The sequence below is a fragment of the Myxocyprinus asiaticus genome, chromosome 13, assembly GCF_019703515.2.
Source record: "Myxocyprinus asiaticus isolate MX2 ecotype Aquarium Trade chromosome 13, UBuf_Myxa_2, whole genome shotgun sequence".
NCBI classification, from domain to species: Eukaryota; Metazoa; Chordata; class Actinopteri; order Cypriniformes; family Catostomidae; genus Myxocyprinus; species Myxocyprinus asiaticus.
Window position 1 is genome coordinate 49,778,122 of NC_059356.1, and position 20,173 is coordinate 49,798,294.

Here is a 20,173-nt window from a genome sequence, read left to right on the forward strand (position 1 = left end):
ATCATTACTGTCATTATTCATATATTATTATTTTGACTACAGGTGTTCATCAGACAATAATAAAACAAACAGTTTATGAAGGTTTCTCTCTTACCGCTCGGTCGGTGAGTTGTTAAAGCTCAAAGACGCGTTAACATGTGAACTAATGTTTAAAAAAGTATTATTTGACGATTCATTGAGATAAATTCATCAGTTTCATCTAAACAACAGTCTGCAGGAGCTCGAGTGTCTTCTTCTTCTTCTTCTTGTGTTGTTTATTGACGGTTGGCAAACCAACTATTGTCTCATTAGCGACACCAGCTGGACTGGCGTGTGCAGCGACAACGTTGAATAGTGACCAAAATAAACAATATTAAATACCAGAGGTGGGTAGAGCAGCCAAAAACTGTACTCAAGTAAAAGTACAATTATTTCAAAGATAATAATTACTCTAGTAGTAGTAAAATTACTAACATAAATAATTACTTGAGTAAGAGTAAGAAAGTATCCAACTAAAATATTACTCAAGTATTGAGTAACTCTCTACTTTCACAAATGACATAATGGACATTAACTTCCCTATATTCCATTATATAATACACATTTAACATGTATTACATAATTATTATTATTAATGTAAATTGAATTTTTGCACCAAAAGTGGCATAAAGTCACCCAACAGCAATGTGAAAGACTGGTAGAGAACATGCCAAGACGCATGAAAGCTGTGATTGAAAATCAGGGTTATTCCACCAAATATTGATTTCTGAACTCTTACCAAGTTAAAACATTAGTATTGTGTTGTTTAAAAATGAATATGAACTTGTTTTCTTTGCATTATACGACGTCTAAAAACACTGCATCTTTTTGTTATTTTGACCAGTTGTCATTTTCTGCAAATAAATGTTTTAAATGACAATACTTTAATTTGGAATTTGGGAGAAATGTTGTCAGTACTTTATAGGATAAAACAAAAATGTCAAACACACTCATTTTAGTCAAATACATACCTATAAATAGTAAATCCAGTGAAACTGAAAATTTTGCAGTGGTCTCTTAATTTCTTTCCTGAGCTGTACATTTATGGTGGTTTTGGAGCAGTGGCTTCTTCCTTGCTGAGCAGCCTTTCAGGTTATGTTGATATAGGACTAGTTTTACTGTGGATATAGATACTTGTCTACCTGTTTCCTCCAACATCTTCACAAGGTCCTTTGCTGTTGTTTTGGGATTGATTTGCACTTTTCGCACCAAACTATGTTAATTTCTAGGAGACAGAATGCGTCTCTTTCCTGAGCGGTATGATGGCTGCGTGGTCCCATGGTGTTTATACTTGCATACTATTGTTCCATTGCACTTGTGTATATGGCTGTGTGACAATAAATGTGATTTGATTTGATTTGATTTGAATAGTGGATAATTCATGTACATTCTGATATGCTGCCAGATGGCCACAAGAGGGTGCCAATGCCCACATCAAAGGCTACAGAAGTAAAGGTCAATTGGCTTAAAAATGAAAGAAAACAGAAATTGACACATTTAACACGCAAAATGAAGGAGATTGACAGATTAATACCAGATGAAAAAGAAGTGAAGTCAGTTGAAAGACAATTTAATGTCCTTAGCCAGATGTTAAGTGAGTTTGAAGAGTTAAATGCTGAAATGTTATTCACTACATCAGATGAGGGGATAAAAAAGATGAGGTTAATATGTTTCAACCTAAGATTGAACGTTTTCAGCGGTTTATGTTTGATGTGAGAAACTGAATCTCAATGACAAGTAAAGATGATGAGTCTGATGAGTATGAACACCGAGACGAAGATGACGATGGTGTCAAGCCAAGTGATAATGTTTCAGAAGTGATGTCACATAAAGAAAAAACTGGATCTGTGGCAAGTAGTTCCATGACACAATCTACAACCAGTTCTGCTTGTGCAAAGGTGGAAGCTAAGTGTGCAGCACTGTTAGCATGTGCAGCTGCTTTAAAAAAGAAGAAAGAATTAGAGGCTGAAGAATTAAGAGTAAAAGCTAAAGAGAACATTGGAAATGGATACATAGATTGCTGCATCAAATGCTGAGCTCAAAGTGTCTGTCAAGTGTTCAAAGTGCAAAGAGCATGAAGAAGGTCAGGATGGTATGAATAATTATTAAGTCACTGATTACATTTCAAGCTGATGGTTTAACCAAAGACAGAAAAGTATGTCAAATTAAGCCAATTCCTACTCCCCGTAGAAGGTCTGAGCCAAAACGAATTGAGTTGCTGGTCAAGCAGCAGAGCTTGTCTCAGTTACCTCAAAGAGACGTGCCAGTATTCTCTGGAGATCCTCTTGCCTATACATCTTTCATGAGGGCCTTTGAGCATGTAATTGAGAACAAAACAAACAGCCCACAGGACAGGTTGTACCATCTGGAGCAGTTCACAAGTGGGGAACCACAAGCTCTTGTTCACAGCTGTAAACATATAAGTCCTGCGAGGGGATACAAAGAGGCTAAGCATCTCCTCCAGCAGCATTATGGGAATGAACTGACAATAGCCACAGCTTACCTTGAGAAAGATCTGAAATGGCCACAGATCAAGGCAGAAGACAGTATGGCAATGAAAACCGATGGATGTAGAAACACCATGGCGGATGTTGAATTCATGGATGAGATGGACAATCCCACAAACATTAGCATTTCAAAACTTCCTTTTAAATTCAGAGAATGCTGGAGAAGCACAGCATTTTATATCCAGCAACGGAATGGAAGAGCCACATTTGAAGATTTGGTGGACATTATTGATTTGAATGCTCATATTCTGAACGACCCTCTTTTCTGTGATATCCAGGATGTTAAAGCTAAGAGAAAGGGAAAGTCCAGGTCTCAAGAGAGGAAGAAATCTAAGAAGAGTGGCTTCAAGGGCAGTAGTTTCACCACAAATGTCTCACTGGCTGGAAACGACAAAACAGAAAACACACAATGGAAGAAACAGAGTACAGAGAAGTCTGTTCATGCCTTCCAAAAATCGAATTTGTTCTGTAGCAAGGAACATTCTCTGGATTCCTGCGATAAGCTTAAAGAACAGGAATACAAGGATAGAATTCAGTTTAGAAAGAGTAAAAGTCTCTGCTTCAGATGTCTGACCCAAGGACATCTGAGCAAAGATTGCAAGAAAATAATGTCATGCCCAGATTGCTCACTGAAGCATCCAGGTATCCTACATGTCATCAAACAGGACAATATTGTGGGCGAGAAGTCTGAAGACAATAGCCCTACGGCTTCCAATGCTCTTCTCTCATTGGGTCAGTAAACTTGTGGATATAATGGGGCTGGTGGCATTTCCATAATAATGCATAATTCCTGTTAAGGTAAAGTTCAAAAGGATTAAATGATCATTAGAGACTTACGCCTTCCTGGACCAGGAAACACAACCACCTTTTGCACAAAAGACCTCATGCGCCGACTTTATCCCAGGCAAGAAGACTGACAAAGAAAGGTGCATGGATCCTTACTGTCTGACTTAGAGGTGTGCAGTTTAGAAGAGACAACCTACACTGATCTTCTCAGTGTGTTGACTCAACACTTACCTGTGAAGAAAGGGAATATTACAGAAAAAAAGGATATCCAGAAATGGTCTTACCTGAATGAAGTTTGTCTTCCACATATTGAAGCTGAAGTGGGGCTACTGATTGGAGTGAATGCTCATAAGGCCATGGAACCTTGGAAAGTGATATATAGCAGAAACACCAGAACATATGCAATGAAGACGGTTCTCAGCTGGATAGTGAATGGACCAAAAGAAGAGAGCTTCAAGACAAGAACATCTGTCTTACACAGCTAAACAGTGAATTGCATATCTGTGGGGAATATTGAAGATTTGCTAATAAAGCAGTTCAATATTGATTTTCCTGAACGTCGCAATGAGGACAAGTCTGAAATGTCTCAAGAAGATTGACAATGCATGATGTCTGTCACCAATTCTACTCAGTTCCTTGATGGTCACTACTGCATGAAATTGCCTTTGAAGAATGACAAGATCCATATGCCAAACAACCAGGATGTAGTAGAGCAGTGTCTCAAGAATCTTTAGAAAAACTCCATGAGTTCCATGAGGACTACACTGGATTTATGAACAGCATAATTGAGAAAGGGTATGCCAGGAAAGTACCTGAAGAAGAGTTGCACCGTGGTGATGGAAGAGTGTGGTACATTCCTCACCATGGGGTGTACCATCACAAAAAGAAGAACATTTTTGTTTTCTTAGACTTTAATGCAGCCTACCACAGATTTTCTTTGAATGATCAGTTACTTAAGGGGCCTAATCTCACTAACACACTTATTAGAGTACTGGTCAGATTCTATGAGGACTGGTTGCAATGATGGCTTACACTGAATCAATGTTTTATCAAGTCCAAGTGCCTAGTGAAGACGCAGACCTCCTGAGGTTCCTTTAGTGGCGGGAGGGCAACTTAGATCAAAATGAAGTAGAGTACAGGATGTGCATACACCTGTTTGGTGCAACCTCTTCTTCAAGACTTTCATGTTACACTCTTTGAATAACAGCAGAAGATGGAACTAATGTTCAGTTGTGCATTCATGATGGGAATGTCCAGAGTGGCACCATTCAAGCAAGTTACTATCCCAAGAAATTTGAAAGCAGCAACCATCAAAATGGACAGGATGCTGAAGCAGGATGTCCTCATCCCAAAGCTAACACTGCAGTCAGAAGAATCATTAATGAGTGTCAAGTTTGCCGACGATTAAATGCCAAGCCGAGTGTACAAAATATGGCAGATCTGCCAGAGGATAGGCTGCTACCAGACAAACCATGGTTTACCAACAAAGGGGTTGATTACTTCGGACCGTTCAAGGTTAGAGGACATACAATGGTCAAAAGGTACAGCTTAGTTTTTACCTGCCTTACCATTAGAGCAGTCCATTTAGAAGTTGCACCTTCCCTGGACACAGATGCATGCATGAATCCTTTTTGATGATTCATTAGCAAAAGAGGGCATGTGTCAGTTATCTGTTCAGATAATGGATCAAATTTTGTAGGAACTGAAAGGGTGTTGTGTGAAGCACTGCAAAATTTGAATCAGTCCATGATCAAAGAAGAGATGCTAAAGAGAGGAATTCAGTGGATATTCAATACACCTGGTGCATCTAACCACGGCAGCGCCTGGGAATGTCAGTTGTGCACAGTGTGGAAAGTTCTAAATTCCGTACTAAAACAGCAAGTATTGGATGATGATGGTCTACATATACTGTTGTGAAAAGTGGAATCAATTATCAATGATAGGCCCATTACCAAAATTTTGGATGACCCTAACCACCTTGACCCCTAACCTCCTGTTGCTAATGAGAAAACAACTAGTTTTATCTCCAGGTGTGTTCAAAAGAGACAATATCTATGCAAGGCATAGATGGAGAGAAATTCAATACATGCCGGAACTTTTCTGGCATAGGTGGACGCTGGAATACTTACCTCTCATGCAGGAATGGCCTGTTTAAACTTGAACAAAGATCTGCATCAATTCTTGCATGAAACAAGAAAGAAATTTGCTAGTACAAACATTTCTGCGCTTGATAAAAGGTAAGCCAATGATTTTCCCCTCTGCTCTGGGGTGCTGAAGGGCAACGTGCCATGTTGTTTACTGCCAGTATATGTTCAATGTTACTGTAATGTTATAAATGTTATCCACAATGCTTACATACATCCTATTATTTTGAGAAGAAATGATAAAGAGAGTGAACGTTTTCAGGTTCACATGGCCTCGGGTACGGATCTCATTTTAAGGCCCATGCAGACCTCTACTACATGGTAGTCCTTCAACTCAGACTTAAAGTCTCAAAAATCAAAGCACAGGGAGACAACTGCAACATTCATCTTAGTCATCAATTCGTCTTTATATAGTCAATCTCTGCATTCTTTCTAAGTTAAAGGATTCCCTGGGTGATGTCACTTGCAGCTTTAAGAGAGCCATTAAACCCCTCTTTCGCAGTTTCTTATCCAGACAAACTTTTCTTCTCATGGATCTCTTTCTCTTGAGTCTCGGTCATTTGTAAAACATATTCATACATATCCCATCCTCTGTTGTACACTTATGTTTATAACATGTTTATCTCATTGGTTATATTTAGGTTAAACTTGTTAAGCAGTGTTAACTGCTAAAAGTGTTAAGCAGTTAAAAAAAAATTATCTCTTTTTATCTTTTTAATATTACAAGGAAACAGCTGTTTGTTGAAGCCAGTCGCTTATGTTACATACACAAGCCTACTTCATTTCAGCTCAAAACTGATACATTGAGGCCATCTTCTGAACATTCAAATGTACTACAATACAAGCATTACAAACAAGGTGCACTACATAAAAATTATAAGTAATAGTTGTAAGGTTACAAATAAGGAAAATAAACAGTAAAGTTTAGTATAGCAAAGTATTCTAGTAAATCATTCAGAGTAAATGCAAAAACAGCACACACAAAAAAAGTGTTCTTACATTTAATATCTAAAGTTTTTAGGCTTGTGATGAGGAGGAGGGCATGGCCAGGCCAAGAGAATGCAAGCCTGGTGCTGAGTTGCCAAGTCAGCGGGAGAGAGATAAAAGGAGGAGCCAGGGATGCCAGAGAGAGCGAGAGAGACGCACAAAGCTGTGTGTGTGTGCGTCTTGGTTTATGTTGAAATTCTTCATCAGTGTTTTATTAAAAGTTAGAGAGCCCTTGCTGCTGATGGAGGATCACGATGCAAGATGAGGATTGATTCGATGGTACTGGAGCCGTCCGCCAGGGGACAGAGGACCCGCTGCCGTATGCCAGGAAGCGGAGGAGCCGTTGCCTCCTCCAGGGGACGGAGGACCTGCTGCCATACGCCGGGAGGCACAACGGCGCCGAGTTGCCCAATCAGCAGGAGAGAGATAAATGGAGGAGCCGGGGACACCAGAGAGAGAAAGAGAGATAGAGAGATAGAGAGAGAGACGCACAAATATGTGTCAAGACATTTTTATTTGTATAGCACCTTTCACAACATTGTTTCAAAGCAGTTTTACAGAAAATCATGCATTAACAGAAAATGAAATCGTAATATCTATAAAGTCATCATTGTGTAATTTGATTAAATACAATTAAGAAGTGTGTATAAAAATAATTAAATAATAATTGTATTTAGAAACCCAGTGAGCAAGCTGAAGGCGACTGTGACAAAGAACACAAAACTCCATAATATGTTGGTTAATGGAGAAAAATAACCTTGGGAGAAACCAGGCTCACTGTGGGTGCCAGTTCCCCTCTGGCTAACAGCATGAATATAATGCTTTACCAATTTATGTGCAGTGCAAGACATGGTTTAAAATTATTAAACAGTAAGTATTAAGGGCCAGTGTTTAAACAAAGATTTTATAAGAACTGTAAAATTTATGACTAATGTCTTTGAAGATTATCCTGGATTAACTGCAGAATTCATATAGATGCATTGTCCTTTGTTAGTTGGCTGATGAAGGGTTTTGTTGGCAATTTATTGATAGTCTATGTATTCCATTTTAAGAGTGTAGTCCATCATTAGACCAAGGTGATGCAGGCCGAGATCAGTGAAGTGCTTCGCAGTTCAACAGGCTGGTAATTTCGTGAGGTCTATCCTAAATCCAAGGTTTAGGCAGTGGCATATGTGATTTGAGTTGGCATCAGTTCATCCTCTGAGGTCCATTGTAATAGACTGAAGTGATGTCTGGCTAGCACTGGCTGCATTTTGTCATCATCACTCAGAGACATGTAGCAGTGGTGTCCGATACTAAGCAGAAATGGAGCTGGATGCAGTTAACAGAATTTTAAAATACTAAATTTAACAGGTAGACAATGTAACAACGATAAAATGGGGCTAATATGATCATATTTCTTGGTTCTAGTCGGCACTCTGGCTGCTGCATGTTGAACCAATTGAAGTTTGAACTTGCTGGACATCCTCCCAGTAATGCATTACAGTAATCTAGTCTTGAGGTCATGAACGCATGAATTCATTTTCTGGCATCAGCAACAGAGAGCATGTGTTGTAACTTAGCAATATTTCTTAGGTGGAAGAATGCTGTTCTACAAACACTGGAAATTTGATTTTCTAATGACATATTGGTATCAAATAAAACACTTAAGTTCTTCACTGTTGAATGTTGTGATGTAACAGTACATCCATCAAGAGTCAAATTTTTAGAGTTTTTGGTCCAATAACTAGTACCTCTGTTTTGTCGGAATTGAGTAAAAGGACATTTCTGGCCATCCAATCTTTTATTTCATTGATACACTCTGCTAATTTGGAGAATTGTGAAATTTCATCGGGTTTCGAAGAAATATAAAGTTGGGTACCGTCGGCATAACAGTGGAAACTTATTCCATGATTCCTGATAATATCTTCCAGGAGAAGCGTATATAAGGAGAAAATCAGAGGCCCTAAAACTGATCCCTGTGGCACTCCAAACTTAACTTTTGTTTGATTTGACAATTCCTCGTTTACACAGACAAAGTGGTAGCGGTCTGCTAAATAGGACCTAAACCATGCTAATGCAAGTCCACAAATGCCAACATAATTCTCCAGCATATTCAAGAGAATAATGTGATCTATCATGTCAAAGGCAGTACTAAGATCTAAAAGCACTTGAAGGGAAATGCAGCCATGATCAGCAAGTCATTAGTAACTCTAATAAATGAAGTCTTTGTACTGTGGTGTGGCCTAAATCCTGACTGAAATTGTTCATATATACTATTTCTCTATAGAAATAAACATAATTGGGAGGATACAACCTTTTCTAGTATTTTCGACATAAACAGGAGATTTGAAATCAGTCTATAATTAGCCAATTCTCCAGGATCAAGTTGTGGCTTCTTAATAAGCGGTTTGATAACTACCATTTTAAAGTTTTTAGGATATATCCTAAGAATAGCGAGGAGTTAATAATATTAAGAAGAGGTTCTGAGATTACTGGGAATACCTCTTTTAAGAGCTTAGTTGGTACTGGATCTAACATACATGTTGTGGCTTTTGTTGTTTCGATAAGTTTTGTTAGATCTTCATGACCTATGACAGCGAAGGATTGAAGTTGCACGTGAGGAAAATTATGAGACATTGTTTTTTGAGGTACTGTGATAGATGATTGCATAATTCCATTTTATCGAAATTTTTAGTGCCTGTCAGTAGCTACAGACACTATACTTCCATGCACCGCAAAATACCTCTAATTTTGTATTCTTCCACTTGTGCTCCAGTTTCCGAGCTGGTCTCTTGAGAGTATGAGTGTGATCATTGTACCATGGCTTTTCTCATAAAATTTTCTTTAATCATAGGGGGCGACACTATCAAGAGTGCTAGAGAAGACTCAAGTTCTTCTAGACTTTGGGGCTTACTGAGTGTATGAGATAGATCTGTAAGATTATTAGTGAAGCTATCTTTAGTGGTCGAAAGAATTGTTCTACCTTAAGGATAGCATGGTGTAGCTTGATTAACATTAGCTGATCGCAGCAAACAAGAGCCGCGGTAATGATCTGAGATGTCATCGCTCTGCAGTAGAATTTGTATAGAATCAAAATCAACTCCATATGACAGAATTAAATCTAGTGTATGATTATGCCGATGAGTTGGTCCTGTCTCATTTTGTCTGACTCCAAGTTGGTTGAGAATATCGATAAATGCTAATCCCAATGTGTCATTTTCATTATCTATGTGAATGCTGAAGTCACTACTAGATCTGATAGAAAATTTGCTAATTCACCAAGGAAATCAGAAATAGGCCTGGGTGATCTATATACTGTAGCAAGGGTAAAAGACAACAGAGTTTTTTTATTTATATCTGATGGTGTTATATTAAGCATTATTAGTTCAAAAGACTTAAACTTATATCCTGTCCTCTGAGTAACACCAATTACATAATAATAACATAATAATAAAGTCACTGTAAATTGTAACAACATCTCCTCCTCAACACTTCAGACGAGGCTCATTTTTATAACAATAACCTGGGGGAGTAGATTAATTTAATATATTCATCTGGTTTAAGCCAGGTTTCAGTCAAACAGAGCATATCCAAACTATGATCTGTAATAATTTCATTTACAGTTAGTGCTTTGGTTGAAAGAGATCTAATGTTCAGTAGCCCTATCTTTATATGATGTTTATCTTCAATTTTGTTTTTTTTTTGTTTTACAAGTTTGACCTAAATCAATTTTTCTAAATGATTTAGTGAGGGGTTTGTGTTTGGTAGTTCAGGGAACAGACAGTCTCAATATGATATCTAGGTGATACAGTCTTTATGTGTTGTAGTTTATGTGACCTGAGTGTTGTCTCAAGGCAGCTAGCAGACGTTCGGATTAGCCAGTTTGTCTGCTTCCTGACATAGGCCCCAGTTAGTCAAATACTATCACTATTAAGACTATGAGCCAAATTACTAGAGAGGAGAGCAGCACCTTCCCTGGAGGGATGGAGTCCGTCTATCTTTAGCAGGTCAGGTCTACCCCAAAAACTCTTCCAATTGTCTATAAATCCTGTGCCATTCTCTGGACACCACTCAGACATCCAGCCGTTCAGTGACACTAATCTACTACAAACCTCATCACCACGATGAGCAGGGAGGGGGCCAGGGCATATTACAGTGTCTGACATAGTTTTTGCAAGTTCACACACCTCTTTAATATTATCTCTAGTGATCTCCGACTTGCGAAGCCGGACATCATTAGTGCCGACATGAATAACAGTTTTAGAAAATCTACGTTTAGCATTAGCCAGCACTTGTAAATTTGATCTGATGTCAGATGCTCTGGCACATGAAATGCATTTAACGATGGTGGCTGGAGTCTCTATTTCCATGTTCCTTACAACAGAATCACCAATTATCAAGGCTCTTTCAACATGATTCTCAGTGGGTGCATCACTGAGTGGGGAGAATCGATTGGAAACCCTAACAGGAATGGGAGAGTGGTGTCGCTTTGCTGAGCGAATATGTCGCCGTGACTCACCCAATCGCCCTGCTGCGGGGGCTCTACAGCCAGAACCAAAGTGTGTGTGTTGCTCATTGTATTACCCGCATCCGAAACAGTATCTACCGGCTTCTCTTTCACACTGACCTCCACTAGCGTTCAGATGCGGGTCTCTAACTCATTAACCTTCTCTGTCGGCCTGACTAATTCCTTACATTTATCACATGTGAATGCCTCACTGCTGACGGAAGAAGCTATAGTAAACATGTGGCATGTGCAGGAAGCAATGATCCCTCATGCAATTGTTTCTTATTATAGTTGTTCTTTATAAGCGGTGCTTTGAGATCAATGCAATAATCCGTGTAACACAGAGGAGAAAATGGGTGCACGCTGTGAAATGCATGCAGTTTAATCGCGATACAAATAGAAAGCAGATGCACGGGGGAAAATGCACGCAGTTGAATCGCGATAAGAGAATAATGCGAGGGAAAATCTGACGTGTGTGTGCGTTATTGTTTATGTTTAAAGTCTTTGTCAGTGTTTTAATAAAAGTCTTGTGATTGTTAATCCGGTTCATCCTTTTATCTCTCTCCCGCTGATTGGGCAACTCAGCGCTGGGCGTGCATTCTCTTGGCACAGCCATGCTCTCCTTCCCGTCACAAGGCTATTCATTTAAAAAATACTGCAGTTTATTTTTTTAGAAAGACTGCAACCATGGTCTTACCAGTGGTTTTGGCCTTATTATTAGAAATGCCACTCTTAAACAATAGAAGAACAATGGTAAACTTTCATAAAGGCAAGTACAATTTAGAATGAATGGGTTTAAAGTCTAGACTGCCATGAATTATGGACAATGTCTTGTGTCCAGCTAAACTCATATCTTTCTCGTTCAAATAAAATTTCCAAAGAAATGCATGCAGTAACAGTCTCCAGCACCTTTATCACTTTTTGTTGGGTGTGGGATTTTGGCAATTGAAAACACATGCACGATCAAACTGGTTTGATTACACTAGGCTGGGCTCAGAGCTGTAAGATCAAACTGGTGCAGTCTCCATTTGTGCTGCTATTGCCAGTTATAATGAAGTTTCTGATCATGAAATTTCATCTTTGTGATTATCTAAATTTCACACAGTTTACTTGAAAGAGTCTACCCTGAAAATGATCTTTGCTCAGTATGACAACTTTGGGCAACACTTTCTAAGATGAGTCAGTAGATTATACTTGATTCAGTGAAACTCTTTCCACATGAAGTGCAGTGGTATGGCTTCTCTCCAGTATGCACAGTCTCATTGGTTCTCAGGTTTCCTGACATTAAGAAACACTTTTCACAATGTGAACACTTGTAAAGTTTCTCTTCAGTGTGGATTTTTGTGTGATCCTGAAGGGTTTTCTTCACTGTGGCAGGTAAAAAGCTGTTCCACAGTGTGAATTATTTCTTAAGACTTCCTTCTTGTGTGAAACTCTTTCCACACTGAGTGCATGTGAAAGGCTTCTCTCCAGAGTGAATTCTCAGGTACCTCTTTAGATCTGCCTTTTTTGTGAAACTCTTTCCACACTGAGGGCATGTGAAAGGCTTCTCTCCAGAGTGAATTCTCAGGTACCTCTTTAGATCTGCCTTTTTTGTGAAACTCTTTCCACACTGAGGGCATGTGAAGGCTTCTCTCCAGTGTGAATTCTCATGTGTTCCTTAAGGCTTCCTTTTTGAGTAAAACTCTTTCCACACTGAAGGCAGGTGAAAAGCTGATCCATGGTGTGAACTGTCAGGTGACTCCTAAGGTTTCCCTCTTGTGTGAAACTCTTTCCACACTGAATGCATGTGAAAGGCTTCTCTCCAGTGTGAATTCTCACGTGCCTCTTTAGATCTCCTTTTTGTGAGAAACTCTTTCCACACTGAGGGCATGTGAAAGGCTTCTCTCCAGTGTGAATTCTCAGGTGCCTCTTTAGATCTGATTTTTTTGTGAAACTCTTTCCACACTGAGTGCATGTAAAGGGCTTCACTCTAGTGTGATTTCTCAGGTGCCTCTGTAGCTCTCCTTTTTTTGTGAATCTCTTTCCACACTGAAGGCAGCTGAAAAGCTGATCCATGGTGTGAATTATCCGGTGAATCTTAAGGTTTCCCTCTTGTGTGAAACTCTTTCCACACTGAGCGCATGTGAAAGGCTTCTCTCCAGTGTGAATTCTCACGTGCCTCTTTAGATCTCCTTTTTGTGAGAAACTCTTTCCACACTGAGGGCATGTGAAAGGCTTCTCTCCAGTGTGAATTCTCAGGTGCCTCTTTAGATCTGATTTTTTTGTGAAACTCTTTCCACACTGAGTGCATGTAAAGGGCTTTACTCTAGCGTGATTTCTCAGGTGCCTCTGTAGCTCTCCTTTTTTTGTGAATCTCTTTCCACACTGAAGGCAGGTGTAAAGCTGATCCATGGTGTGAATTGTCCGGTGAATCTTAAGGTTTCCCTCTTGTATGAAACTCTTTCCACACTGAGTGCATGTGAAAGGCTTCTCTCCAGTGTGAATTCTCACGTGCCTCTTTAGATCTCCTTTTTGTGAGAAACTCTTTCCACACTGAGTGCATGTGAAAGGCTTCTCTCCAGTGTGAATTCTCAGGTGTCTATTTAGATCTGATTTTTTTGTGAAACTCTTTTCACACTGAGTGCATGTAAAGGGCTTCACTCTAGTGTGATTTCTCAGGTGCCTCTGTAGCTCTCCTTTGTTTGTGAATCTCTTTCCACACTGAGGGTGTGTGAAAAGCTGTTCCACAGTGTGAATTCTCATGTGTTTCTTAAAATTTCCTTCTTGAGTGAAACTCTTTCCACACTGAGTGCATGTGAAAGGCTTCTCTCCAGTGTGAATTCTCAGGTGCCTCTTTAGATTTGCTTGTTTTGTGAATCTCTTTCCACACTGAGGGTAGGTGAAAAGCTGTTCCACAGTGTGAATTCTCATGTGTTTCTTAAGGTGTCCTGCTTGTGTGAAACTCTTTCCACACTGAGTGCATGTGAAAGGCTTCACTCCAGTGTGAATTCTCAGGTGCCTCTTTAGATCTCCTGCTTCTGTGAAACTCATTCCACACTGAGGGCATGTGAAAGGCCTTCTCTCCAGTGTGAATTCTCAGGTGCCTCTTTAGATTTGCTTGTTTTGTGAAACTCTTTCCACACTGAGGGCAAGTGAAAGGCCTTCTCTCCAGTGTGAATTCTAATGTGTTCCTTAAGGCTTCCATTTTGTTTAAAACTCTTTCCACACTGAGTGCATGTGAAAGGCTTCTCTGCAGTGTGAATTTGCATATGACCCTGAAGGGTTTTCTTTACTGTGAAACTATTTCCACTTTGAAGGCATGTAAAGGGCTTCACTCTAGTGTGATTTCTCAGGTGCCTCTGTAGCTCTCCTTTTTTTGTGAATCTCTTTCCACACTGAGGTCGGGTGAAAAGCTGTTCCACAGTGTGAATTCTTATGTGCCTCTTAAGGTTTCCTTCTTGTGTGAAACTCTGTCCACAGTGAGGGCAGATGAAAGAATATTTGGCTCTTGTTCTTTGAGTGCGTTTTTGAGAGAAAAGTCTTTCACTCTTGAAGCAAATATTAGATTCTTCATCAGTTATTGAATTATTAGATTTAGGATGCTGATGGTGATTCTGATCTATGCCATTTAGTTCTTGACTTTCCTCTTTCACCTCCATCAGGTCTAAAATGAACAGTAAACAGAGACAGAAATGTGAAACAAAATGTAATTGACACTTTAACATGTTGAAGGTTAGTTCTGTCATTCTCGGGTTAATATCACAAAATCTGGTAGATTTTGGTTTTATTTTTTTAACTGTAATTTCACTGCTTCTATAATTTTCAAACTACAGCTGCAAGATCTAGCAAACGGTCTGAAGATTTGTTGCCTTAATGTTCATCAACCGTCATTACGAAGAACCAAAAATGGACACCAACCTATTTGTTCCTCAGTATCTTCAATTTTTATTCTGCATGGTTTTAGATCACTCATGTCTTCACTGTTGCAATAGTATGTCAATAGACTTCAGCTGTTACACTTGGAGTTGTTCCCTCTTTATATGCCACCTTATTCTTCTTTCTTCACCTGTAGGATAATGGGAATATTCCAAGCATTAATAAGTTAATTGCAAAGGGAGGGGCTTATTTGAAGGTGTGGATTGTTGTGTAATTATACATTGTGTTCTCTTCAGTTTTACTTGATATATATTTGGTATGTGAGTGAAACAATATTTGTTGTATTCTACTCTACACATTTCCGATCTGTATGATGTTCTGACCGTTTCTTTGACAGTATGTTGTACAGTAAATAAAAAAGGAGAGGTCTGACTTTAAAGTAAAATAAGTTAGGATAAGAAAGAAACATACCTCTTTTAGGCTTTAAAACAGTGCTTTAGAAAAACGAATTTGTGCAGAGTTTCAAAGTCATGGTCTTTACTCTTCTAATTGTTTTTTTTCCTTCATATTTTAGTAGTTTAATAGTTTAATTGTTCTTCTGTTTTATCTAATTTCTACTTACCCATAAGAGGAAACAAAACGAGAACCGCTGATCCATGACCATGATTTCGCAATCTGTACTCTCAGTTTATAAATCATACTCACACATTTGTAAACTGCTCCCTCATTTTAACTAATCGTGCCCATGGTTTTTTTAAACCGTATGCTCAAATTTGCTACCTGTACCCACAGATTCATAAACTGTACCCACGGTTTCGCAATCCATACCCACGGACAATCGCACTCCCCTGACTTACAGTGCTTGTTCACCAAGGGCGGCACCAAACACTCTCTCTCAAGAGACAGTACTTGACCTCCGAGCCTTTTGAGTCCCCAATGCCTCGGCCCGCTGAGTCCTCCATCATGGCTGCCATGCCCGAGTCCCCAGTTGCCTCGCCTGAGTTCCCAAGTGCCTCGACTGAGTCCCCAGCTGCCTCCACCGAATCCCCAGCTACCTCGTCTGAGTCCACACGTGCCTTGACTTCTGAGTCATCTAGTACCTCACCTTCTGAATCCCCTAGTCCCTTGACCTCTGAGTCCGCAAGTGCCCTGACTCTGGAGTCTGTTTTGTGTCTTTGTGTGCTTTTGCTTTTGGTGTATTTACTCATTTTGAATATGGACTCTTATTTTGATAGTCTTGTGCTCACTACTGCCCATGTTCCTATTTCCTGTCTTTCCCTTGCCTAGATGTTTCTAGTTTGTCATTAATTTCATGTGTTGTCACTCATGTTTTCCTTGATCACTGTCTGGTCTTGTCCTTCTTAGATGTATCATTGGTGAGTGTTGTTAAGTCTTTTTGTTGTACTTTTTCTATGAAACTGAAGCAGCTGATAAAATGTTGCCGATAAGCTTCCCATTTAAGATTAATAATTTTCATAACTCTATGGGTAGTTCTTTTTTGCTCACTCTGCAAAATAATAAATAAAAAGTATCAGTTTCACTAAAATCCTTTTAGTCCTTGACTATGACTACAAAATGATATAGGAATTAATGGCTGAGCATGAATATGTGTTAGCTGGTTCTAGTCCAGGAGAAACGGTTGGCTATGCAATGAACTGTCATTTTAAATGAAATGTTAATATTGGCTATATTAAGATTATATTTAATGTACATAAATTGCATTGCATACCTCTATGAAATTATCAGAAAAAATAAAACAAATATGTCAATTTTACACCTTTGTCATATGTTATATTATGATGGAGTAACACCTTATTCCCAAACCAACATGTACATCACTCATTGTTAAGTATAAAAGGTGCTGAGGCCAAAACTTTCACCAATATGTCCAGGAGCATAGGTGGAGCCACAGGGCACGGCATGTGTATATTAATACAATAATGATAATTAGTGGTCGACCTATATATCGCAGTGGCCGATAAACCGTCCGATATTCTGACTTTTTTTAATTATCGACATCGGTTGTAAAATTTTGCCATTTGGCAGATTTGTTCCTTGAGAGTGCAGAGAATCGCCTGCTTATGTGCCATTGTGTTACTACAATAATAGACCAGTGTGCAACAGAGTCATTTAAACGGTCCGCATATGAGCCGCGGCAGACACGTTTGAGTTCATTGTTAAAGTGCTCTCCTGTTTCATTCATCTTCTCTCTCATCAACAGTTCCCTGTAACTTTTAATTATCTTGTCTAATGATTAAAAGACAAATATTAATAAAACTAATATTATATACCATCTGCAAATATACGCATATTTCGTTTAAACAGATGTAATAAACAATCCTCACAAAACTTGAGCAGATCCAGCATCCTGTGGAGCGCTCATTTATTTACCTCTAAAGCACGTATTCTAACAGCCTCTTCTCAGCAGTTCCTTGTCACCTTTAACTTTCTTTTCTAACAATAAAAGACAAATATCAATAAAACTTCTATTATATACATATGCAAATATCTCATTTAAACAGATGTAATTCGCTAATCTCATGAAAATCCAGCGCTTTCTTACCATTGAGCGCTCATCTAATATATATCTCTGAAGCGAGTATTTCATCAGCAAGAATCAATACTTCAGGATCAGGATAAAAAGTTCCTGATCCTGAAGTTTGGGAGAGAGATGCGTCTCTGATTTCAGTATTAGTTTCCACAGTTTCAGTCAAACTCAACTTACAACAGCTGTAGCTGGTAGTGTGCCATCATGTTTTAGAGTTCCTTCAGATCAAATCACTTTATTGTCACTCAGCCATATACAAAAGTGCAACAGTGGGTGAAAGTCTTGGGTGCAGTTCCAAGCAACATAGCAGTCATGACAGTGATGAGACATATACCAAGTCAAGTCATTTTTATTTGTATAGTGCTTTTCACAACACACATTGTTCCAAAGCAGCTTTACAGAAAATCATGCTTTAACAGAAAATTAAACTGTAATATCTATGAAGTCTTAGAGTGATCATTGTGTAGTTTGATTTAATATGATTGTAAAATGTGTATAAAAATAAATAATTAAATAATAACTGTATTTAGAACCCCAGTGCGCAAGCCGAAGGCGACTGTGGCAAGGAACACAAAACTTCATAAAATGTTGGTTAGTACTCCACTAAAAATAACCTTGGGAGAAACCAGACTCAATGTGGGGCCAGTTCCCCTCTGGCTTACAGCATGAATATAATGCCAGTATTAGTTATATGTGTGCAGTTCAAGTCATTGTTTAAAATTTGTAAATTAAGTGTGAAGGGTCAGTGTTTAAACAAAGATTTTGAATGAACTGTACAATTAATTACTAATGTCTTTGAAGTCCATCCTGTATTAACTGTAAAGTGCACATAGATCAGGGCTCCAGACTGAAAAAAAAGACTAAGGAGCTATTGGCTCCTAAACTGAAACATTTAGGAGCCAAATGGCTGTTATTTGCTATATCACAGAATTGCTCGATTTAGATCGTTGTTCAAAAACAAGATAGAAAGCCAAAAAAAAAAAGACAGCTAATAGCTCATTAATCAGGTGTAACATAACCTGAGCTCCCGAGTTCAAACGAGCTCTTGTCGGCTGATTCATTATAAAGATCCGGTTCAAAAGAGTCATTTGTTCACGATTTGGACATCATGGCTCATGCGGTGTTTGTTGTTGCGTGCAGCCAGCAAGCTCATATCATCAACAGAACGGGTGAAATGTGGCAGGAGACACACTGGCGCTCTAAAGATGTATTCAATAACTCACAAGATGATATATGACGAAACCGCATATGAAAGCACACATCCCGACTGTAAGACTGTCACAAAATTGTTTGCATCACTTCCGGGAAAGTCAAAGAACTCTGCGAGAACCAACGTCATAAAACTCTCACACAGAGGAGCATCTCCACCTGAGAAAACACACCCCATTGATTGGGGACCATAAAACGCAAATCACACTCACATCTGCTCTCTCTCTCTCACCTCAGGTCACTTTAAGGACACTAAAAACTAAGTTATGACTTATCCTGTTCTGTAATGTAAAAGGTTTTCTGATCATACATGTTTGGTATCATTCAAGAGGTCTCAGTGCAACTGGTAAAACGGTCTCATTCCCTTTCAGCAAAGTCAAATCGCAAGTAAGATTTAAGAACTTAGTAAAATACAGTATTCTATCCGGGGCATGCCCCTCCCAAGTCTCACACAGAGACCAGATGCTGTATGCAGATTAGGTGTATTCTTTGTAAACATCAAACAACCTACTCAATCAAAGGTCGACTTACAACTCCCTGAATTGTAAACCAAATCCTAAATAACATCAAACATACACATCTGAAACAACAATAGATTCGTTTGGTACTTAAGGAAGGATGGCAGAGGAGCTCTTGGAATCTGTAAGCCAGATCTCCCATGCTTTGCCGTTTGCATGTAGTTTTTCTCTACCAGGTATTTCTCATTATTGATAAATGTTTGAAGGAATCTGTAAGCAGATGTCCCATGCTGTACTGCTGCATGTAGTTTATATTTATCAAAGTCTCTCTGTAGCCAGAAGATATGAACGTGGCCAAATAAGACTAAACGGATAAAGCCGGGAACCTATAAGGACTTAGTCTAAAATGTACTAATATCTGAAACTGATGAATTTGTAGTTAAAGGACCTGTGTCCGTCCGGCACAGGACCCAAATAACATTGAAATAACAAATGCAGTCTAGAAGAGAGAATTACTAAAATTCAGAGCATAGATACATCAATGAGGTTTTTCATAATTGGAGTCAGATAAATAAAGAAAATAATTAATGATAAGATTAATAAAACATGGAACTCAAATCAAATAATCAAAGTATTATTTAATGTCACGCACGATAAGACAGAACACGCAGGAGACCTTCAGCCACGCCATTGGATACCGTCCTTGGACCAGTGGGTGACCTCCCCCTTACACGACTGTCGCCAGTGGCAACTAGATTTTCAATTATTGTCGCAATCATTTATTTTTGGTCGCAATTGCGACCATTTTAGTCAAAATCTGGAGCCCTGTAGATGCATTGTCCTTTGTTAGTTGGCTGATGAAGGCTTTTGTTGGCAATTAAATGATAGTCTGTGTATTCCATTTCAAGAGTGTAGTCCATCAATAGACCAAGGTGATGCAGGCAGAGATCAATGAGGTGCATTGCAATTCAACCGGCAGGTCATTTCGGTCAGGTTCGGTGGGGTCCATCCAAGTCCAAGGTTCAGGCAGTGGCATATGAAGTATCCGATGTCTTACAGTTGGAGTTGGCATCAGTTCATCCTCTGAAGTCAAAAGACTGAAGTGATGTCTGGCTGGCACCGGCTGCTATTAGTCATCATCACTCAGCGACACGTAGCAGTGGAGTCCG

The 20,173-nt window shown here is 39.1% G+C and overlaps 2 protein-coding genes across 6 annotated transcripts in view; both read right to left on the minus strand.

Annotated features, from left to right (window-relative positions):
• Positions 1 to 20,173, minus strand: part of LOC127449853 (gastrula zinc finger protein XlCGF57.1-like) — a 57,677-nt gene that overhangs the window by 10,859 nt on the left and 26,645 nt on the right. For 2 of the 5 annotated variants that reach the window (XM_051713447.1, XM_051713446.1), the window contains exon 1: positions 95 to 261. The exons of the other annotated variants lie outside the window; for them this stretch is intronic. The gene's annotated coding sequence lies outside the window, so the exon portion shown is untranslated. Of the gene's footprint in view, positions 1 to 94; positions 262 to 20,173 lie in introns of those variants that run through there. 5 annotated transcript variants of the gene reach the window in all.
• On the minus strand, positions 10,719 to 14,971 carry LOC127449860 (gastrula zinc finger protein XlCGF57.1-like). Its single transcript, XM_051713461.1, has 2 exons — positions 14,832 to 14,971; positions 10,719 to 14,577 (listed from the first exon to the last, which is right to left on the minus strand). The coding sequence occupies exon 2, from the start codon at positions 13,962 to 13,964 to the stop codon at positions 12,510 to 12,512; it is 1,455 nt and encodes a 484-aa protein (XP_051569421.1). The 5' UTR covers positions 13,965 to 14,577; positions 14,832 to 14,971; the 3' UTR covers positions 10,719 to 12,509.

What these genes read in the sequence shown, in the direction of transcription:
- LOC127449860 (XM_051713461.1), bottom strand. Translation starts at nt 13,964, where the DNA reads ATGAGTTTCACAGAAGCAGGAGATCTAAAGAGGCACCTGAGAATTCAC.